The 23742-nt window shown below is 40.8% G+C and overlaps 2 protein-coding genes across 9 annotated transcripts in view; one reads left to right on the top strand and one right to left on the bottom strand.

The window, feature by feature from the left end:
* Positions 1–20491, bottom strand: part of TRIO (trio Rho guanine nucleotide exchange factor) — a 224379-nt gene extending 203888 nt beyond the window's left edge. For all 3 annotated transcript variants that reach the window (XR_007376094.1, XM_048940615.1, XM_048940616.1), the window contains exon 1: positions 20243–20491. Coding sequence is in view for 2 of the 3 variants with exons in the window: in XM_048940615.1 (XP_048796572.1) it covers positions 20243–20363 (121 nt within the window). In the remaining variant the exon portion in view is untranslated. The remainder of the gene's footprint in view (positions 1–20242) is intronic.
* On the top strand, positions 18533–23385 carry LOC125691350 (uncharacterized). 6 transcript variants are annotated; one of them, XR_007376095.1, is made up of 4 exons: positions 18533–19591; positions 21137–21400; positions 21484–21540; positions 22019–23385. XR_007376095.1 is itself a non-coding variant. In XM_048940617.1 (4 exons), the coding sequence occupies exons 1-4, from the start codon at positions 19003–19005 to the stop codon at positions 22148–22150; spliced, it is 918 nt and encodes a 305-aa protein (XP_048796574.1). In that variant the 5' UTR covers positions 18533–19002; the 3' UTR covers positions 22151–23385. The 6 variants fall into 6 exon arrangements, 4 of the variants coding, with proteins under 4 accessions (XP_048796574.1, XP_048796575.1, XP_048796577.1 ...); XM_048940617.1 differs by having other exon boundaries at positions 21137–21276; XM_048940618.1 differs by lacking the exon at positions 21484–21540 and having other exon boundaries at positions 21137–21276.
* The last annotated feature ends 357 nt before the right edge of the window (positions 23386–23742 follow it).

Below are 23742 nucleotides of genomic sequence, written 5' to 3'. Positions count from 1 at the left end.
TGTAACTATGCCCTTAGATAATACACAGTTCAAGCTAAGTTCTACAAACAAGTTTATGAAACCAACAGCAATTTAGAAAGGCAAGCAAAGAAAACAAAGGTAGATTGAATTATTTCTAAAGACAAGACTTCCTCCCTCTATTCATATATGCCCCTTCATACCTCCAATTCTAGGATTAAAAAAAAAAAAAAAAAAAAAAAAAATGCTGTGCAGCACAACAGAAGATCAGTCAGCAAAACCTTGGTGCTAAGGATTCATGTTTTGCAGATTTTACTTTGAACCAGCTGTTTCCTGGTTGCATGAACTTTGTATTTATTTGTAGAGAGCGGGTCTTCTACTTCAATAGTATCTGAAATGAATCCTATTTTTCCATCTCCGAGGCTCCAGAGCAAAGAGCTATAAAGTGGGTCAATCAACAGATGCACTTCAAAAACACACTCTGAGCTGAATTAAAATGCCAATGACATAGCCACTGAAGGCTCTAGACACTCAGTTAGACCATGCAGTGTCAGGCCTATAGAATGCAGGAAAAGGTAATCCTTCCCTAACTTTTGTTCACTGAAGACTTCCTTTCCTTTAAATCACACCACTGAAACATAAACAAACTGCCTATACTTTAAGGTTTGGGCAGGTACAGATATTGTATCTATAGCACATCTGGATTTACAGAACAATGCAGTTTGAGGCTTTAATTTTGTTATCACCCATTTAGTATAAATTATAGTACTAAAACGTAATTTTTCCATGGACCACAAAGTGAAATACTGGAACGAAGCAAGCTGCCCAATAACAGTAAGCCCTACTGATTTGGAGCAGCACAAACAACTGCAGTCTACCTTGCAGTCCTTCTGTGGAGTAAGATGCTACTGATTTGAATATCAAACCAAGACAGACTCAAAAGCTTGTTTTTGCATTACAGAAACGCAAACGTAAAAAAGCAAACATATTGTACATTAAAAGAACTTGTTTTGTCTTCTTTTCACCACACTGCATAAGCACTTTGTGCACGTACTACTACAGTTATTTTTGGCAAAGGTCACATCAAGATGGCAATCTGATTCAGGGACTTCCTCAAATTGCAGGCACCTGGAAGTTGTTTATAACTTCCATGGTTGACATCTAGAATTTTCTTAACTTTAGAAACAGGCTACACAGATCTGAATTTTCATGCCACAAAAATAGAAAGGAAGCCACCATCTCTCTTATGAGAAAGCCACAATTGAAATTGTTCCCAAGGGAAAACTATAATCATGAAAGTATTTTTCCCTCATTTTAATTTTCAATTTCAGTCAGCAAACAAAATGGACATGTTAGGCTAGGCCATTAAAAAGTCAGTCTCTTCTTTATGAAAACAAAACAGGTCAAATTATATACAGTGTTAACAGCCTTCACTTAGTTTACTTACTCTTTTTATGATGTATAGGGCTCCAGACATTTCAGCAGCGTGGCAAACCAGTGAATAACTTTAACAAAAATAATTATCATGTTTTTCTAACTGCATATAACCTCCTACAATTTTACTGCAATCCTTGCTACTGCTGACAAAAGATCAGGTATTAAAACAAGAGCAGTTTCAGAAATACATGTAGTTGCAGGATGACTTTGCAAAGGAAGGCCCCAAAGTTATCTATTCCTGTTAATTATCATTCGGGGACAGACATTGATTATATGTACAAATACAAAGAGGACAGTGCAGCTTTTGAATAGCAGCAGTGAAGAAAATAAGCCATTATTGATTCGTGTGTTTGCCAAACATTTTCACCCACTCATAACAAGGAGACTTTAAGAGGACTTTCACTACATAGTTAGGAATAACACAGCAAGCCTCTCCAGCTCATAAAAGGAAAGTCAGAACACAAGCCAGACACAGAATTCTCACAAACACTGATTCACAGCTCCAGTCACACTCAAAGTCAAGTATGAAATGAGCAATTCAGTCATCCAATAAGCCAAGAAAGGGAAAGAGAGGGCAATTATGTCTCTGTTTAACAGAGTACCATTTAAAGTATTCCTTCTGATTCAGCACCAACCCTTGTGATCACTATTCTTGGCCTACCATCAATGAATTTAATTATACAATTATTGAAAAAACATAGTGCTCTCCCTTCCTTGCTTGCCCACAATGAGTCCAGTACAAGTCACAGAAATTAGTCAGAAAGAAAGTGTATACTAGATACCTCAGATTTTACTTCTGAGGTTCACGTTAAACAAGTGTGTGGATATTAGCTCCAGAACTACTGAAAATTAGGTGTTTCCCTTAAATGAGCAAGTAAAGCCTAACTTTCTATATTGACCAATTTTATGCAAAAAGCTGTGAAAGATGGCACCAAGTTTCTTAGCAGCTCTTGTTTACTTGGCTGAGATTCATCCTGATTAACTGGCAGCAGTATGCATGTATCCGAGTCATCCAGCACAGTCAGGCCTGGTCACCGGTCCTTCCTTTACCCCTGGGATCCCACAGGCAAACTGAGCTTCAGCCCCTCCCAAGTTCTGCCTTCTTTTAACTCTTGTGCACCTGATCTGCTTTAATGGCCCTGCTACCCCACAGCCAATGCCTACTTAGCTCTTTTTCTTTTGTTAACTGAAACAGCTGCACCAATCACTCAATATAGATGCTATGGTAATAAGCACAACATTCCTACAACTCAAGCTGATTAGCTGTATTTTAAAGATCATGTTCTTAAAACAGGAAGGAATTCAGTACAAAGCAAAGAACAGGATGTTGAAACCATACTGTACTACTACTGACACATTTGTTAGTGGTTGTGAAATGAGATGCCCTCTTCCCTTGCTGTCAGCTTCAGGCTTTCCCTTCTGCGCTTGGGAGCTACTGGAGGACAGAGAAGACAGCAGCAAGTTACAAATCTGTAGCTGTCCTCTCAACAAAGTATCTCCTCATATTGTTACAAAGTGAATGTTGCTTCTCATTTTCAATACTAACAATACTTTCTTCAATGTAGTAAGGATAAGCCTCATTTTCTAAGCTGATCGTTTCAGAAAGCTTTTGAGAGAGACAATTTTCTTTTCAATGCCTCAGCGTCACTACCAGTCCCAAGCGGCAATTAATTTTGGATCCTGACGCCCTCATGTTCCAACTATAACAACTACACATTAGTAAAGGACTTCCTTCATCAAAGGACATGAATTTAATTGAGGCTATAATCAGAAGTCTCTGAAAGCTTAAGGGAAAGACAGAGATGCGGTGACTAAAAAGGTTTTAAGAACACACATATGACCTCTTTCTCCTCAGGAATTCAAGTTGCATAGCCTGTATTTAACTCTTTCTTCAACATCTAGGAGCCAGTGAAACCACAAAATTCTTGTATTACGGTGAAGTCCAGCATACCACCTCTTGTTCAGGAAAAAATGAAAAAAGACTTTCACACCAGCTTTAAAAAGTAGGGCAATAGGTAAATAACGTCATATATTTGAAGAAGACAAAAAAGGAAAAAGTACAGTATTATCAGACAACATTCCTCAGCAAAACTTAATTATTAGTATTTTTAGCTTTAGAAGCAACTACAGACCACAGCACGTTAACAAGGAGAACCACAAGCAGCACAAAGGGAACAACAGTATTTATTTCAAGTTTCACAGTTAAGGTAGGTTTGAGAAGAGTGCGATGCTGTTTAGAATATGCATTGTTTGCTGTGAATTACTATTCTTACAGATGTGTTCCTTTTCATCAGTATGGCTCTACAGGTACACCATTTTTCAGTCTTTTTTTTTTTTCCCCCCCCCTCAGGTATGAACACAACTCTATTGTTCTTCCATTAGCCATTTTTTTCCACTTCTACCACTACAGGATACCACCAAAAAGCATCCCTTTGGCAATGCCAATTTTAAAGGATTAAATAAACAAAAATTAGCTCATTAATACACAGCTCACTCCATAAAATCTATGTTGTTAATTAATAGCCATTTTCAAGCTATCAGCCAATTAGTAATCCTATACATTTGGCTGTCAAGTTCCTCCATCAGCTGAAAATAAAAATCAGCACTGTGACATTTCATCTTTAAGATATGGACCAAAGTGACTTTAATTGGACTCAGAAGTCAGTCTAAATAAGACACAAAAGAAGGACACCCAATAGTATCATCATGCATGCCTCCTTAAATTAAAGGCAGCAAACAAAACACATGGACTGAAATCTGATTGTTTCTTTATGGTGATGCATTTCCCATTTTAGAAATGTGAATGCTGTTTATGTGAGATAATCTTCACAGATAACATCTACTTCAGTAGTTGCTATCTGGTAAAAAATAGCTCAGCCACATTCAGCTGCTGAGCTAACCTGAAGTCAGTTATAAGCATTTTAAATATCACATGGAATGACAATTCTAATTGCATACTGCACGATTAGATCCAAGATTGCTGTCAAAGCAACTTCTCAGAATGTTAACTTTGAAATTACTGTTAGCCCAGGGAGTAAACTCAAGTTAACTCTTTTTTCTTCACTCAGCTTCAGTTTTTCAGCTATTTGAACTGCCCTTTTTAGAAACCAGTGTTTGTATTAACAAAATCAACTTTTCCTTTAATGTTCTGTTCTAGGAGGCAATCGTCAAAATCAAGGAGACTTAGCTGAGTCTTTATAGGTTCAATTCAAGGTAGTATATGCTTCCTACGTCACCTTCTTCACCAAGAGCTTTTGACACATTTTTTATCAGAGGCAATACTTTTTTGATGCAGGAGGGTTTGATTAGCAGGCTGACTGAGGACCCTGTCAGCAAAACATTTAGTTACTGCCCACGCTATCAAGCATTTCTCTAATTAAAAGATGTGATTAATAATCTCACCTGAACACGACAAGATGATTACTTAGAGATAAGGTTCGACTTATCTTTTGAGATAAGCATATCCTCTGAACACATCCGCTGTAGCACTCTTGGCAAATCAGAGTCCACACCAAGGGAACAGACGACAAAGATGTTTATATGCCTAGGTTCTTTCTGGATCTAAGACTGGATCTCTGGATCTAAGTGCTATCAATGGATTCCTGAAACAACTGTGCTGCTCTTTCCACAAAGGCCCAATAGTACATTTCTACTGTTGAGCAACAGAAATTTGAGGAATAATGATATGGAAAAAGGCTTTTTTTTTTTTTTTTTTTTTTTTTTTTTTAAGTTACACAAGTTAACTATAACTAATTCTTGTGTTAAATTACCAACACTGTGCTATACAGTACAAAATTAAGGCCTTCTATCAAAATTTTCCTTCCCTTTACTTGCTTTTTCTTCAGGATATGAAGAAATGTTAGGCCTATCTAGGCCATGGCCTGTTAACAGCTTTTCTTTCTTATTTTAGCACATTATCACTGTAATAAAAACACATGAGCAGCACAGTAGATACACAAGGCCTTATTCCTTTCAAGCATCAATCCTCCCAGTGACCACACAGTACTAGAAATCACAAGTTTTCTACTCTAGGTACCCATTGTATTCCTCCCATTCTTCTGCTTAGGCTAGTACTTCTCACAATCATTTTTTAAAGCAAAAGAACAAAAAAAAAAAAAAAAAAAAAAAAAAAAACCAACTACCTTTTGGCCTTGAAATTAGTATTTGCTCAGAGAAACAGCACACTTTCTGTCAAATGGCCTGCAAAAACTCAGGCTCCCTTGAGTCTGTTACTCTGCATACATCAGTAGACCATTTGGCTATGTTCTCGTAATCCTATATCTTAACCACAAGAGACGGAGGCTCTAGGAGCACGTAGGTAGTGTGGTGATTTCCAGTATTTCTGTAAGCCAACTGATCCTCACTCAGAATTCCACTGGTTTTCTCTCTACCTTTCTAGATTTCTCACCTCCCTTATCATCTCAGATCCACTAGGTCAAGTACTGCTGCGTCCTCAAAGATCAATTCTCACATCAGTGCCAGTCTTAGCATATTTTGGCAGAACCAAGATAAGTGCTTATTCTCAACTACTGGATGCTCAACAATCTGTACCAAAGGCCTGCTCAATGATTAGAAACTGATCAATTAATTTCCTGTGTTAGCAACTATTTTGCTCATTTCTCCCTCTTCTCTACAGTAGTAACAGCATAATGGAAATCTGAACTTTGTCTTGGACTCTGACATAATTCTTCAAACATGCTTCAAAAGGAGTGAAAATTTGGATGAGAAACACACCACACAAACAATATTTATGTCAGAGAAGACTTTCAGTATTATGAAGGCCAACCATCAACCATATCCTATCAAGTTCCATCAATGAACTGTCACTTAGTGCCACATCCACATTCTTTTTAATGTGGGTAATAATATTGGCCTTGTGTTATGTGTTGTTCAAATGCTAAGAGAACCTATCTCCAAAACAAAGACTTTGAAGTCAGTGAATACTGAAGTTATGACTAACATTTCCAGATACTTCTCTGCCTTGGTATCCAACTTTGCTATGGAGATATAGCATCATATCTCTGATAATAATCTTCCTAGTCCCTTTTAAATAAAGAAACCATTTCAGTGCACTAATAAATGTAGCTTACTATGAAGAAGCATTATATATGTGTATATATTTGTGTATATGTATATATATATATATATATATATATATATATTAAAAAAAATTGTTTCACCATATTATTCAGCCAATATTTGTTTCACCATCCAGTAGGAACACAGCTTTTATATAGCAACATAATTCTTGACATGCTGCGTGATGTGGTTTAGTACTAGTGGTGGCAATGGTGATGAGGAGACGGTTGGACTGGATGATCTTATAGGTCGTTTCCACCCTTGTGATTCTATGATTCTGTGATTCTATGATTCTTGTCTATCCAAAGGGAAGGCATCCCTTCATCTGCATTGGTTCCTTCTTCAGAGGTACATGACAGTTCAGAAAGTTTCTTATTAAAGCAGAAATTTTGCTGCTTGTATTTGGACAAACAAAGAAACAAAAACCCACGAGTGTAGTAACTTAGGTCGCTCATCAGTATGTATATCCACTTAAGCCCTTCACCATCATCTGCTCTTCCAGAGAGGGTTTTGCACATGAAGCTTAGTCTGTCATGCTGTGGAAAACCAAATGTAGTTTATGTCTTTTAGGTCTAATTATACGCAAGCTTAAGAAAACATAATTATCATTTGGTTCCTTTTTTCTTGACATTTGACAGTTTAGATCTTCCCTCCTTAGTTTTAACAAACATAGCAGAATCTAACTCTCAAGGAAGAGAAATCAGACCCAGACTTTTTTGAATAAGCTAGCAAGCTTAATGGTTTTGTATATTTGGATTGTCATCCCAAACAAAACAAAACAAAAAAACCCACAACTCCCCACCTTCTAGTGAAGTACTAGCATCCATAATGTGCTTTCCTGTCATCAACATCTCTGTTTAATAAACCAGCTTACACATCCACTCTGTTTAATACTGTATAGTCAATTAATGCATTTCTGTTCCCAAAATAAATCTGATTAACAAGATAACACTGTGTATTCTGCTAAAATCGGTGTCATCTACTGTCATCCACTAAGGCATATAATGAAAACTTTACATAAACCCTAAACAATGACTTAATTGAGCTAGGACCAGGGTTCATAGAAGCAGTCACAAAAAGCACTCAAAAACTGGGCAATACAGCACAAAGGCTGCCTGTGCAACCTTTATTAAATGTAGCACACATGCTTTAACACTCAAAGTATGCAACACTTTTCCATATGACATCCTACTTATCTCTGTAAACAGAATGGACCTCCTATGGACATGAACACTGATGCCCACAAATTTAGCTTATTATCTGCGAAGCTTCTGTCTTATTTATTGAGCAAAAGTGACAAAAGAAGTGATAGTATACATGAGGACAACAATTAAGTCAGTAAAAAGCCACTCTGGAAAAGGATAGCTATCCTTTGTCTCTCCCAAATCTCTCCCACAGTTTAGGCAAGTCTTACTAAAACAGGAGAACTTAAACCAGTCAATTCTGTCCCCACCTCTGAAGCTCAATAGCTAGAACACAAGCCAGAACACAAAGTATTAGTAAAGGAAGTAAGTGGGTGTGAAGTTCCTATGCCAAGTACTGGAAAACATTGCATAAGGAAACAAATCCTAAGGATACTATGCTGCTTGCTTGTGAACACACACACACACACACAAAAAATCACAGATCTTTTTCCTCTGTTATATCTATGCAAAAGCTACATCACATGCATTAAAAGTAACTGCCCAGACAAATAAAAAGCTGTCCATTAAGCGTTCTGCCTTAATATTGAGGTACCTTCATCCTTAACCTTCTCATAATCAAACATAAGACTTCTACAACTTCCTTTTCACTTCCTGAATACCATCTACAACATTATCAAGAGCAGTATCTTCTTGTTCTTTGATTTCCTTCTTGTTGCTTCAGTGGACATGAATTGCAAGGTAAGCCCTGGCTCAGATTCCAAGTCATAAATTTGCCTACAAGCAGAAACACTACTCATTAAGTTTGCAGCTCAGCTAACCAACTCATCTTTCAAACAAGTTTTCACGGCTTTAATTTCAGAACAGTGGGTTAGCATGATGAGAACAGCAACATGGACAAATCCATTTCAAAACCACATTACACAAATGAATATTTGTAATACTTTGCTATATCACAACGTATTTCATAAATACAAAGTTTAAATTTACATACTGTAGCTCTACTGTAAGTAGTCAGGTCATTTTTCTACAAACTGTTTACTTCTTTAGCAGATAAATTGCTACTTGGAACAGATACTATTTTAGTTATCAAAGACAGAAAATTCATCCAAAATAACTCTGAGAAAACATTCCTAAGCTCCTCTGGAACACCAAACAAAACCAAAACAAAAACAAACAAGATTGCAACTATGAATACATCTGTCAAGTAAACATTCTTTCCTAGGCAGTACCTTAAAAATAAAAAAATAAAAAATAAAAAAAAAGATAAATAAATAAATGATAACTAAATAAAATCTAACCTGCCATACCTGGGGTATGATGCTATCATTTTTATCCATAAACTCCCATTACCTTCTATATTACCTTACTATATTAGTAAACTATTTTAACAGTAACACTTCTTGTCCCGCAAAGTATCAGCACCCCCAAAAATGTAGCATTTCTCCAGAGCGAAATCAAGTTTATCTTGATTTCGACGGCACTACTGTGATCAACTAAGGAAAGTAATTTGGATGGTTCTTTGCATATGAAGAGTTTTTACAATATCCTCTTCCATTACACAGATTGTAAACACCCTGAACTAGTCTGCTTTCCCTTAACCACAAAGGAGACTTGATGGCTTTTTTATTTTTATTTTATTGTTTCATAACATCAGGGTCAAAGGTGAATTTACTTCCTTTGTAGAAGCTGGTGCAAAAACATCATTCCCTTTTCTTTAACCTCACAGACACTCAGCCCTATTTAACTTCTAGCTTTTGTCCAGTGAAGCCCAGAGATATCGTCTCAAACGCAGAGCTCATAAAAAAATGCTTAATCCACTTTTCTAGAAAAGCTGAGCTATAGCAATAATCAAGAGGAGATCAAACTCTCAGCACTGTCTCCCAATAAAGCCACTTAAAAACCACCTCACAAGGCTTGATGAAACTCTTTACCTGAGGTTGTCCACTATAATGTTTAACATAAGAAAAAACAGGAAAGGGTTATACTACTCAGTTATGTAAGTCCCAAAGGTGCAAATCTAGATTTATATTTAGTTCTTCAATTCCCATCCAGAGTTCAACTCAGTAAACTGATCTATTTTTATCTTTTGACTCTTTTGGACATTTCCTTCCTTCATCTGGGTAAATGCGTCAAAGCTTCTCAAATGTTTCCCTTTGGCTAGGGAAGGATGCATTTGATTCCAAGCTCAAAAAAAAAAGTTAGCACACATGCTGAGTGGTTTATTGTTATCTGACTTGTACCTTTATTCTGAGTTAAGGACAAGCAAATTTGACTACAACCCTTGCAAACCTTGCAGTATCCAACAAAATACACTATTCTTTCGGCAACAATAGGCAACAGAATGTAATGGCTATCTTCACCACTATACAAACTGTATTTCATATTTTTATCACTTCCTTAATAAGCAGGTTTGACTTAGCTCTGCTGACTTTGTAATTCAACAGACAAGCAGTAGAATTTTCCCATAATGGAAACAGAAACGAAGTTCAGGTTTGCAACTTTTTGCTGAACTAATGAGACAAGTAAATCAGTCAAGCAAGTATTCTTGCTTACCTTTCAAATGCAGCCTTCTACTTCAGAGAAACAGGCTTTTTAATATACATACACACATTTGGATGCCCTGTTGTTGCCTTTGTTGTCATCCTTACAGAAGCCCACCTCACAAAATCCCCTGACACAGTTCAACAATGCACAGCAACGATCTGCTTTCTGAACTTTGCAGGCCAGGAGAAGTTCAAATCCAACTGTCCCTACCTGTGGAAAACAGCTACCTGAGGCACACAAAACATGATGTTAAGAGATGTAAAGCGAGAGCATAAGTTAAAGCTACTGCTGCAACCACCCCATTTCCACTGTTTAAGGACCAATCTGACATACAAAAGGCAACCAAAATGGACTTGTTGTCTGATTTGATGTTAGTTGAAGAAAAAAAAAGTTAGGGACAAATGCTCAGATAATGAGACGTGCAGCTAACACTGTTCCCCAGGGGTCAGTACTCAGCCTGGTCCTATTCAAAATCTTCATCAGTGATCTGAATGAGGAGATAGAATGCACCCTCAGCAAGTTTGTCAATGATACAAAGCTGGGAGGAATGACTGATACACCAGAAGTCTGTGCTGCCCTTCAGCAAGACCTGAACAGGTTGGAGAATTGGACAGGAAAAAAACCTGATGAGGTTCAACAAGAGCAACTATAGAGTCCTACACTTGGGGAGGAATAATCACATGCATCAGTACAGTTAGGGGCTGACCTGCTGGAGTGGAGCTCTGCAGAGAAGGACCTGGGTGTTCTGCTGGACAATAGGTTGGCCATGACCCAGCAGTGCATTCTTGTGGCCAAGGAGGCCAATGGTATTCTGGGATGCACTAAAAAGAACATGGCTAGCAGGTTGAGGGAGGTTATTTCTCCCTTGTACTTTGTCCTGATGAGGCCACATCTTGAGCACTGTGTCCAGTTCCAGGATTCCCATTTCAAAAAAGACAGAGAACTTGTAGAGAGAGTCCAGTGGAGTGGATGATGAGGGACCTGGAGCATCTCCCTTATAAGGAAAGACTAAAGACACAGGGCTGTTTAGCTTGGAGAAGACCAAGAGGGGATCAGGAAATATTAACAATGCTTATAAATATCCAAAGGGTGTGAGTCAAGTGGTTGGGGCCAGGCTCTTCTCAGCAATGCCCAGTAACAGAACAAGGAGTAATGGGAACAATCAGGAACATTGAAAGTTCCACACTGACATGAGGAAAAAATACCTTACTGTGAAGGTGAAGGAGCAGTAGAACAGACTGCCCAGAGAGGCTGAGGAGACTCCTCCGGAGATATGCAAAACCTGACTGGATGCCTCCCTCTGCAACCTACCTTAGGGAATCTTGCTTTAGCAGGGGATTGGACTAGACCATCTCCAGAAGTCTCTTCCAATCCCTATGATTCTGTGATACTAAAGCTTTATTTTTTTTCAAAAACAAAAATAATGGCTGTTCAGATTTTTTTTTCTTTTCAGAGAAATCATACTCCATTTTATTTCTGTATAGTAACAGCAGGAGGCTTCATAAACATAGAGTCTGACAACATCTTAAGTTTGACCTTCACTGCACCATAAACTATCAGCTTTCACATAGAATAGGACCATCCACAGTCAACTCACATCTTGATTTGTGCAGTTATACTGGCAGCTTTCTACATTTTTTCCTGTGTTTTCAACTGCATGTATTAATTTCTCTAATTCCAGAAGAATTACAAAAGGCCATGACATTTTAAACCATTAAAGCCTAAATTTTAAGAAGAGGGTGGAGCATTCTTATATTCTCAGAAAATGATATAATGATTGCCTTCAACACATTCAGAAATTGGTAGCATGAAAAACATTTGGAAAGCAAAGGCCTTACTACCTTAATGCTCCACTAGAAAATTCTATTCAATAGCACAAAGCCAAGTCTACACAGTGGCTACAGCACAGCTCATTGTATAGTTTAAGAGGTTAGCTAAGTAATGTTTAGTATTTAAACAGCCCATTTATTCTAACTCAATTCTTGTGATGTTCCTTATGTATTCTCCTATCATTCTTGATGTATCCTTCTTTTATTGTCTTGGCCAAACTTTAAGACATGTCACTTCATTTCATCCAAACATTTAACATCTGTTTTGGCTTTGGAAACAAGCAGTCTCTAAGACTACAATGTCAGATAGTTTTATTTTTTTCAGGAAATCTCTGCAATAACAACTCTTGTTGTTCGACAGCCCCAAAGAAATTTACCAGCTATATGACAATCACAGAGCTCAGGGAAAACCTTTGACTGAATATCTTGACAAAGCATCTCATAAGTCTGCAGGTTTTACTGATGCACAGAAATGTGGAAATTTCTTATAAAAAAAAATTAAAAGTTTTAAATTTTAATTTGCTCTTCTAAGCAAGAAGTGAGGTTATGAACTACACAGTAGGTATGTAACATGTCCTTAAGAGCCATACTGACTGCAGTGTACTTCCCTGTTCATTTTCAGCACTTACAAAATCTCACTATGATCCCAGACCCTCAGTTTTCAATTGCTAAGCAGTTATGTACAAATCTAACTACAAAACGCATTGTTGGCTGTTCACACAGTCTGCAGACACTTCAATGTTGACTACTATTGCCCACATACATAGTAGGACAACAAAGAAACAAGAGTAATTAATCTCTGGACATCTTCAAGGCAGAGTAGAACTAGCGCACCATTAGTCACAATAGTACTGCTAGGTGCCTACTGCCCAGCATATTTTCCCCAACTTCTTGTTAAAAGATTCATCACACAAACTCAGTTCTTAAGCCACACAGAACACTATTTGCCAGCATACACACAGGCATACATCCATCTATACACCCCCATGAAATCTCAGAAAACAAACCTTCCCAAATCTGAGCCTCACATTCTGACCATTGTATAAACTGGCAAATATTAACCTGACTCCTACACAGAATTGTAGGAATTATTTGTGCACTCTATTGAAATACTTCCACAGAAAACATACCAAACAAAGCAATCCACTTGCATATTTCGAGTGCTGAAAACCTACAGCTAGTTTCTATCATTTTCATCTTGCTTTCTGAACATTTTGGTCTTGAAAAACACAATACTTTTTCAGGAATTTTCTCACCTCCCTGCAGAGGACTTTTTTTCCTCCTTAGGAGGGAGAGAAAAAAACAAAACAAGACAAAAAAAGAACAAGCACCACAAAGCAGTAATACTGATCTCAGTTGTTCAGTAAGGTCCAGGTTAGAAACATCACATTCAAAGTACCAGCAAGATGCACAAGTCAGCATTGCTCACTAGGAAAACCTGTTTGATATTTGCAGTGCCTTTTTAAAAAACAACCAGGGCTACTGCCACTTATGCATGGCATTAATAATGACATAAGTTGAAGAAACAAATCTGACCAAATGTTTTGAGAAGACTCCATTCAACAACCACGGAAACCAGCCCTATTTTTTAAGCAAATGCCCAAAGACAATTAAGTCATCTTCTCCTCCTCCATGCAACCACAAGCAGCTGGGATCCACTGCTGCAGTTTCAGAAGAGCCATTGGAAGGGGCTCTGCATCCTTACAGCTGAGTCTACAGGCTCTTGCCACACAGGCTGTTAGGTGAGACCCTGTGGATACAACTCATTAATGACCCTCCTCTTTAAGTAAGGATATACCAATCTATTCTAGAGACTCAAACTGAGGCTCTCACCTATTGTAGTGTCTACTGGTAAAAAGCACTTGAGTTGTTCCTTGTCATTTCAATTCCTCCTCCTCACTACTTGGTAAGTGATCTGTTTTCTCAAAACAGCAGTATCTTTCCTGAAGGAACATGACTCAGCTTTGCAGATCATGCCTATTACTTCACCAGTAATCTACTTTTTGATTTCACTGCACCAAGAAAAAATGTGAAATTTCTTCTCCAAATCAAACATATTTCTTTATGAGGAGAAGCAATTAGATGTAATTATTTTAGTGAATAGTTTGAAAATAGCCTATTGTGACCTTCATTTTTATTTTGACCAGTAGCCCTTTTGTTAAATAATTAATATTAAGCTTGTTTCTCACAACAAGGAAGGAGAATCAGTTTGCTTTTTTTCTCATTAAAATCACCACTCAATTTCAAAAGAATCCCACCTCATCCCCCCAAAAGCATTTCCAAAGTTTGTGTCTTTCCTATTTTAACACTTCTGCTGACCACAAACAGCTATTTCACAGTGATCTCATCTCCTTCCTCAAGCTGCAGGGAAAAACCAGTGCATTTTAATCCTGACTGAAGTCTGCATCTAAACAGGCCCACTTGTTGGCATTAGAATTCTTTTCTTAATTGAAAGACAGTAGATCAATAGTAATATCCTTACATTGGAGTAGAAAAAATAATTCCTTACCCTTGTTTAGATTTTATTTATTTACATGAGCATTTTACACTGGAAAAACTTTTGGAAGCCATTTGAAATTTCAGTTGGATGTTTCACACTTGTTTCTGTAGAACATTTAGCTAGGGAGAAGACATTTCTTTAATAAAAGTTTACAGCCACCTTGCATACACAGTGATGGAGCTCTGCAATTAGAGAAAGTCTTAGCACCAACTGTCTTTCTAATTCTGCCAGCTCCTTTTTAAGCATGTGTATTCTGAGCACATCAGTGCTTTATGACTGCTCAAATGTACACCTCTCAAGAACGGGCCTGGCTTTTCTCTAGCTCCCATTTACCTTCTACCTCAAACATGTATTTAGTTCATCATCTGCCAGCTATCACAGATGTTATGAGTAATTCTGTTCCCGCTTAGAAATGTTCATGACTCCTGACTCTTTCACACAAAATCTACTAACCCTCAGTATCCCAACAAGTTTGACTGTTCCATACCAAACAAAGCTGCACAACAGCTGCTGCATTTCACACAGAAATGCTCTGTCCTCCTTTCCAGGAAATGTCAACCCAACACCACCATTCCCAGGCTAACATCTCCACCGTACTGTTTCTGTAGTTATTTTAGTCTTGCATACAATAGATCAGCAACTATCAAATTGCGACATTTCTATTTCTCTTTCTCAAAACAACCCTCCAACCATCTTATTAAAATGGATGCTGCTGAAATTGGACTCAAAACTTCCCAAGAGGGCCCACTTCATTTTCAGCTTGGATCAGCCAGGACTAATGGCAGCAATGCTGCTTTGCTTTAACCTTCTCAATGGCCGAAATTCAGAGGACAAAGTAACAGATTCTTGAAAAGCAACAGCTGACTTGCTTCTTAGCTTATACTGTCTGCATTCCTCACCACTTCATAAAACCCCTAAATATACCCCCAGCACCTGAAAGCCACAAGGCCATGAATGAATATTTGCAGAGGACAGCATGGAGATAGCACGTGGGGTACCACCAGGGTTGCTTGCCAATGCCTGGCTTTTAGTTTTGCTACTTATTAGATGTTTGTTGCTACTCTGTAGCTAGTGCAGGTGCCATGCCAAGTAACCCACACAACCACAATGACTACATTCACTGTAAGTTAGCTACTACGTATCATCAGGAGACGGATGAACCTTCTTAGAAAGGCACTACCTGAACTTCATACATTGCATGTTCTGCTCCATGGATGTAAGTTGAAAACTGGACTTGCTTTTTCCATTTGATGCCTAGTATAAAAACCATTTTGCCCATGATCTAAAAGGTAGCATACTTTTGATTAGTACTACTCATGAAAGAGTTTGTTGCCTTTCAATAGCACATATGCTTTTTCTTCTCCATAAAAGTCCTTCTCTTTTCTCTCTGTCTCCCTAGAAGACTTTTCCTGCTTTGGTAGCACTTTTAATTGTATTTACTACAGACAGTCAACATTCCCGGCCACTATCACAACCGGTGTAAAGCAAACAAGACAAGAATGCATAAAACAAGGTGAACAGGAAGAAACTAAACACAGTTCCTGCCTTTAATTTCTGAATAAATTGTTTAGGTTTTATCTTTACCATTTAAGCACTGTTCAGGAAAACTAAAAAAGCCACAAAATTATTATTTAAGAGGAAAAAAAAAATAAATTATATATTTTTATGATAGTCATTAATACTTCCTATATGGTCTCACCTAATCAAGCAATTATCTGCCTAGACTGCAATAGGCAGACTTGGTTGAACTCGAACTTTAAGCAGGTTACTCAAAGTCTCTTGAGCCACCAGTACTTGCAGAAGTCTTCAGCTCCATGTCCATAATCACCCAAGATTTCTGCATCCCATTTTCCTAAAATATTCACATAAGCATTTTAGCGTCTACACATACTTCAACGCTAAGTTTAAAAGTGAAGCTTACATCAAAAAGCATATGAAGGAAGCGTGAAGTGTACAACGTTCTAAATGATTCTGACAACTACCTTCATCTTTGGCTTCCCTTCAGGAAGAGGTGGCCCACGGATGCTGTTCCCAAGACCCGCTCCACTTTCATGTTAGACACATACTCCCCCTCCTGATAAAGGACTGCTGCCAGCTGTGGAGATTCATTTCTACACAGAAAGTCTTCCACCACTGTGTTTTCTCTGATCGAGTTTTGAACTATGTTTGACAGTTATATTCGGATGTTATCTGGCTAAGTTTGAGTAGTCAATCATCCTGCTGCCAAGACTTCCAGAGTGTCTTATTTTCCCTTTGTTTTTCAGATATTTCTGTCTTTTCCCAAAGTTCTGCACCCCTTACTCAAAATGTAAATGTTGCTGCACCTAGAAACATGATATGAGCTGTAATAAATGGTGGCAACAATCAGAACCTTCTCAGTGGCTTCAAAAACTGCACCATCCATTCATACATGACTGAAGTTACTTCACAGGCTGCTGAAGGCACTCAATTTTTAGTACAGGAAATAATTAATCCATTTTCATTGCAAAACAGTAATGAGTTATCAGTCGGTAACTTGTCTGTGCTTCCACTGAGACTTATCATGGACATTTATAAAAGGTACTTGCTGTATCACCCAGTCAAGAGTTGACTGAGATGTTTGTAAGCCTTGCATCCTTTGGTATTCAGAGATATCTTCACCATTCCACAAAGATAAACTTAACTGTAAATGTACAATCAATATCTCATTTACTTAGCCAAGACAGTAGGTAAAAAAAAAAAAAAAGAAAACCACAACCTTTCATTCTTTATGCTTAAAGGCAGAATTCATTAACGTCGACTAGCAAAAACAGTTTGGAGGATGATGTTACAATAGCATGATTAATTGGCAGCCTTAATTTGTACATTCCAAAGGTGCTGGTTGGTGGGGGCACCACCTTCCCAAAGCATTAAGGACTTGAAGCCGTAAAGATGCAATGATTTAAAAAGAGCAATGAAAAAGAACCCAGACTTTCTGTATGCTCACTGCCTTGTAAGCCGTGCCTTGATGACAGACTCCCAGTTCTGCTCTGTACATATATTTTCTGGAAACACACTCACATGCTAGCTGTTTTCAGCCCTTCAAAATGTACATGATTTTAAGTTGGATATTAGAATACACTCAATACATTTTATCTTTATACTTTGATGCAGAATAGATCTCATATACCTAACAGATGAATCAACAACCTGCTACAGACCCTTAGTCTGCTCTACCCATTTTATAATAATAATAGTAATAATAATAATAATAATAAAGTTTCACTGTAATATATTTTATTAATCATTTCAAGTCACACAAATGTACTTTTTAATAAGATGCTTGTCTATACATCTTCAGCTCAAAACTATCCTGTCAGTTTACACTGTTATCTCTAATCTCTAGCTTACCCATAGAACAGAAAGGCACTTCCTACAGTGTTTTCTCAGTCAGGATGTAATCACTTTGCTCAGCACCAACTCTGTTTCTCAGCAGTTTTATTCTCAATCCTTCTACAAAGAAGGTGACAGATCTAACAAACTGTTCTTGTCTTTTCAACTTCAATTAATAAGATTTAGATAACAAACAGAAAGTAAGCTGCCTCTAGTTTTTGCAACTCCAACATATTCAACTTTAAATTTGAATTCAAGACATTATGTTTTCATACTATTGCCTCACTCAGCTTCTTCCTTCAGTAATCTTTATGTTCCAATCACAACCAATTTCTACAACTCAGAGTGAGTTTGCATTTACATAACCAAATCAAAAACTGGGAATGTATACGTTTCAAGTGAATGCAGACACTGTTCAATATACTAATGAAACACCTTTCAAATACTGAAACTTCATTCCTTAAGCTCTTAATTCTACTTCACACTTAGTCTTACAAAAGGAAAGGAGGAAAGCCAGCCATCCCCCTAGCAGTACAACTGAGCAGTGTAATGACCTTAGATTACAGCTGATTGTTCAGGCATTGTGGGTTTCTGAGTTGGTTTTTTTTTGTTTTTTTTTTTTTTTGTTTTTTTTTCTTCATCCTGGAGAACACAGTAACATTTTTACTCATTTTTTCTTTTAAATAACTGCTACAGCTTTGCTGACATTCTCTTACAAGTGACAGGAAAAAGGAAGCATTTGTCATTGTAAATGCTGTCAAGAGAAAAATATTTTGCATGCTCCCATGTACAGCAAACTAAGCCTTATGCTTGTTCATTGATTTCTGCGTCCATTGTGTTGCACTGAAATAAAAAAATTGCACCTCCTGCCCAAACAAAAGGGAGGTACCCAGATCTCATAACGGGCCATTTTCTTACAGAAGAACAGATCACAGAGGGATGCAGAGTTTAACAAGCTCTTCCCAATACCAAACACCCACAGAAATGCCAGAACATTTCTCAGTGTATTCCACAGCCCAACTCAACCAGATCAGCTCCACATGTACATACAAAAATGAGAATCCCGGCTGTTAAATATGCTCTAAGAGTTCTTCAGTAAACATCTGACACGTCTTTTTCTACCGCTTTAAGACTTTCTGCTGCTGCAAGACCAAGCTCAATGCAACTTCCCTACGATCAGAAGCTATCAGCATCAGAAGCCATCACCGCACCACCGACGAGCTCATCAAGTCTGTGTCATCCCCCTGCCCACACACAGACGCCTATTAATACAGCCGGCAGGGTCGCCCAGAACTGCAGGATTACTACACAGCACGTACCCATCTGTAACTATACACACGTCTACTACGGGGGCCCATCGTTTTGCTTTCAACGTCATTTTTCCGAGAACGACAAAGATCGGTCCTTCCCGCACGACCAAAGCACCGGGGCCAACAATGAGCTCCCTTCCCTCCACGCTCGATGCTGCCGTGCCGAACGGGCCTCCGGGGAAGCGCGGAGCCTTCCGAGGGCGCTCAGCCCTCCGCTCCGACCTCTGCCCGAGCCCCGAGTCCCGTTCGGGGATCCCTGCTACGATCGCACCTCCTCCTCCATCCTCCTTCAAGCAAACGGCGCTGATTGCGCATCCCACTTCCGTCACGGACTTCCCTTAAAAACCACATTAACGCGGCTTTTATTATTCTCATTACTATTACAGCCGTCATCTTTATTTTCACACGCCGAGGCGGCGATCCCCCATCTCTCGGCCGGTGAGTCTGCATTTTCCCCGCACGCCGCTCCTTTTTAGGCAGCCGAAGGCAGCGAGCGCCCGGCCCGGCCCTCCCGCCCCGCCCGGGGGCTGCCCGGGGGGCGCGGAGCCGCCATTACCGGGGACACCGTGCGGGCAGCCCCCTCCTTCCGTCCCTCCCTCCCTCAGGACGGCTGCGTGCCGGGCCGAGCACGGAGCGAGGCAGCGGCCTCCATGTTTGATCCCGGCGGCCTGTCAACGGCTCGGCGCAGCGGGAGGGCCTCCCGAGGGCGCGGGCAGGGAGCGCCGGAGCGGCTCGTTCCCCCCTCCCGCCGCCTTTCAAAGCCGCGTCACCTCCCTCTCGCCCGGAGCCCGCAGCCCTGCGGCACGCCGCCCCCTCGTCGTTCTCCCCCCCCCCCCCCCCCCCTTCCCCGCGTTTTCTTCACCCCCCTCGGGATCCAGGGCTGCCCTGGCCTCGGCCCCGGCTCCCGTAGCGGGCCGGCCGCCGTGCGCAGCCCCCCGCCCAGAGCCGCACCTGTCACCGGCGGCACCGCCTCGGGGTAGCATCCGGCTCCGCGGAGCGCCCGCGACACGCGGGGCCCCACGCGGCCGCCACCTGGGCGCCACAGGGCACCTGACAAAGCCGCTCCCCGGCCGCCGCCGCCCCGCTCACCAGATCGGAAGAACGCCGCGATGTCCGCCGAGTCCTTGGCCGCCTCCTCGGCCCCTTCTCCCCCGCCGCTGCCGGCCGTGCTGGCCGCGGCGGTGGAGGCGGCGGTGGCGGCGCTGCTCATGGCTGCGGCGTGCGGCGGCGCTTCCTCCGGCTGAGACCCGCCGCCGCCACCTCCGCCGCCCCGCTCCCCTGTGCGGCCGCCGCCGCCTTCACCTCGGCGCGGGCGCGGCTCTCAGGGCGGCAGCCGGAGCGGAGCGGGCGAGCGATGCGCGGCGGGGGCGGCTGCCGCCGGCCGCAGGGACATGAAGGTATGCGCGGAATGGCAGCGCCGGGAGCGCCCACCCCCCGCAGCCACCTAGGAGGCGGCGTGTGCATGCAGCGAGCCGGGGCGGGCGGGCGGGCGGCAGCCGGAGCGCAGACAATTGCGGGAGGAGGAGGAGGAGGAGGAGGAGGAGGACGGCATGGGGAGGGCCAGCAGTCAGCGCAGCGCGGAGTCGGGGGGAGGAGAAAGGGATGCTCCCAGCCTCTTTTTTTTTTTTTTTTTTTTTTTTCTTCCTCCGAGCGGCTGCGCTAACCACGGCGGTGCCGGTGGCCGCAGCAGCTGCCGTCCTCCATCTTGCCTGGGAGGGGAACCGGGAGAGGAAGCGCGACCCCGCCCGAGAAACAAGGGCGGCGGGGGGGAGAAAAGCTCGGGAATCTCCGGCTCCGTCCGGCAGTGGTCGGGAGGGGGCGGCTCCACGGCTGTGCTGCTGCCGAAACCGCTCCCTATTGGCTGCGGCCGGGTGGGGGTGCGGGGTCCGTCCCGGCGGTCACCGAGAGCCAGGCGGGGTCTGCGGGTTGGATTATGTCATCCTTTTATTTTTAGCCGCTTTCGGCTTCCCCCTCTTCTCGCAGCGCCTGTTGCAGGCTTGTGGTTGTGGGCAGGTCGAGCTGAGGATCGCAGGGAGACGGCTGTTAGGGGTCGGATCCACGGGAGGACCGGGCGCGGGACACGACGCAGCGCCCAGCGGGCGGGAGTGCTGTGTTCCTTCGTTGTGAGTGCGGCTCTCACGGCTCGGACACGAATGGAGGACGTGCATTGGATGGGGCCCGGGGCAACCTGGTCCGGTGGGAGGCATCCCTGTCCACAGCAGGGGGTTGGAGATGATCATCTTTGAGGTCCACTCTTTCCTGAGTCACTCTTTGATTCTATGAAGTCATTTTCAAATAACACATTTATTGTGACTATTTATTTTTTTCAGTTATGTCAAGGAAACATCAAAATATCTTGTATCGTGGACAAGTCAAATGAACATAAAGTAAGCAAACAGGTCGTGATAGAAAGTGCAATTGAGTGCCTGGTTAAAGCATGTCCTGGTGCAGCAGTGGTCCTCATGTTGCACTACCACAGTAAAGTTATCTGAAGGAGAAGTTGGAGGAAGAGTGTTGAAGAAGGCTGCTGAGCACCTTCAGGAACTGATAAAACTGAAGAACAGTTCTCAAACGCTTGCAGTATATCATAAGAAACATTGCTATGGCCAGCTGAAAATCATATGGCTTCAAGAATTAGATTCTTGAGCCTTTGATAAGTGTTAAAGCAAAGGTAACAAGAGAAAATGTGGTTTTGTTAGTTTATCACAGACAGGTGATGTGGACGATGTTTTTCCAAGGTCTGTGTTAAGTTGAGGTTGTACAGCTTGCTGAAAAAGCTTTTGTGCAACCATCCTTACCCTAATTTCTCCTACAGAGATGAGATTAGTTTGACTGAAAAGAATTTTTTTAATGTTTTTCTTTCAGGCTGTGGGCACAGGAAAATGTTTCAAATTAGTATCCCGCTGGCAGAAGCAGTTGCAATGTGAATTCCTTTCTAGCTGGCCTAGCAGCAGCCATCAAGCAGAAACCAACTGGAATAAATGCTTCTGCTCCTGAGCAAGCCAGAAGCAGACCTGGGAGCAGGAATTTGATAATATTCTACACCAGCACAGAATAAACTGCATGAGAATGAAAGACAATGAGATCAGCGAATGAAAAGGGTTAATATAATGAATAAAGAAAAAATGGATCTCCTGGAAATTTCATAATTCAAGCTCTTAGTTTCTTCAGAGCAAGGTGGTACTCAAAATTATTTGTTTTCAGGATTTGAATTGACTGTTATTATGTGCAATTATGGAAATTAATTAATAATGTTGTAGATGTTGTAGATTGTCATTTGAGGTCAGTTATGCCATTGGTGGCTTTGAAAGACTGTTCTGTCCATCAGCTATTTGAAAAGGGGATGCGGCCTTTTTGTTTGTTTGTTCTGTGGTGTTTTGTTTTTTTTCCCACCTCGTTGTTCATCCAACAAACTGCACAATTGATTGCCAGTGGCTGCTGGAAAGCCAAGGCCTGTTTGAAAAATTTTGAAGGCTGTGTGACTGAAGTTTGTCCTTCCACTATTGTCTCTACCTGCTGAATAGCAGAAGATGCTCCTATTGTTTACTACATGGGTACCTGAGCCATGCCTCCCTCTGGAAGAGCCTCTCATCTATACAAAACTGGGGAATCTGAAACAGTTCCCAGCTTTGAGGATTTTGTTTCATGCATTGATTGATATCAAGTGGTTGCACTTTACATTCTTTACCTGCACTAGAGGCGGTCCTCACAGAGATACCTTCAACAGCCAAATGCATTCATAACCTTTGCAGTGCTCAGAAGGACCGTAGCAGTAGTTGTGTTCGTGCTTACGTTCATGATACAACATTTACTGAAGAATAAATTAAATTGATAAAGATAGGAAAATGATATTCTGGTTGAGTTACTAAACACTTTTAATTAAGTACGGATATCATGCACAAGGTATTAATATTGTGACTTCAGGGAATCAAGTTTCTTAGTCCAGATTTCATGATAATGTTAGGCTTGTAACTTCCCAGGAAGATGAGGGGAGAGTATGAATTGTCTATGTGAAGAATGTTGCATATGGAAAAGTTGTGTGAGTTTGCATACATTGGAAGCCTGGCATTATAGAACAGCCTTGTTCTTCACCCTCAGCTCCAACTTTGCTTCTCTCAGTTTTTCTCAGTCAACAATTGTCTTTGCACCAATTACAGTGGTAAACTCAGTAGAAGAAAAATACTCTTGTTTAATAAAAGATTTTAAGGCTACTGTGACCTGCTAAACATCAATATTGATCAATATTGACTGAGAGACTTTTTTTTTTTTTTTAATTACTTACCAGGTTTTTTTATTAAATAAGTTGAAATAATCTCTATTTTGTGAATGTACACACGCACCCACCCACACGCACACATATATATATATAAAGACATTTTATTTTATGGAAGTTGTTGCAAAATATTTACACCTAAAAAAGATAAAAGCTGTAAAATATGTATTGTTTCATTTGTATGTCCTATATTTTTCATGTGTGTTGAGCAGTCATTCTAAAACCGTTATATCAATGCACAAAGGCCTTTATTCCAGGCCAAGAGATCTCTTGTGAAGAAAGAAGCATATACAGTATCCAGATCAAGAAGTACCAC

Source organism: Lagopus muta, chromosome 3 (genome assembly GCF_023343835.1).
Source record: "Lagopus muta isolate bLagMut1 chromosome 3, bLagMut1 primary, whole genome shotgun sequence".
Taxonomy (NCBI): domain Eukaryota; kingdom Metazoa; phylum Chordata; class Aves; order Galliformes; family Phasianidae; genus Lagopus; species Lagopus muta.
Note: the sequence above shows the minus strand (reverse complement) of the source record. Positions and strands in the feature narration are given on the sequence as shown.

Excerpts from the sequence above, each read along its gene's own strand:
- LOC125691350 (XM_048940617.1), top strand. The coding sequence starts at position 19,003 with ATGCAACTTCCCTACGATCAGAAGCTATCAGCATCAGAAGCCATCACC. Across the intron at positions 19,592-21,136 it reads GATCCCCCATCTCTCGGCCG|CGCCTGTTGCAGGCTTGTGG; the intron begins GTGAGTCTGCAT and ends CTCTTCTCGCAG. Across the intron at positions 21,277-21,483 it reads GAGTGCTGTGTTCCTTCGTT|TTATGTCAAGGAAACATCAA; the intron begins GTGAGTGCGGCT and ends TATTTTTTTCAG.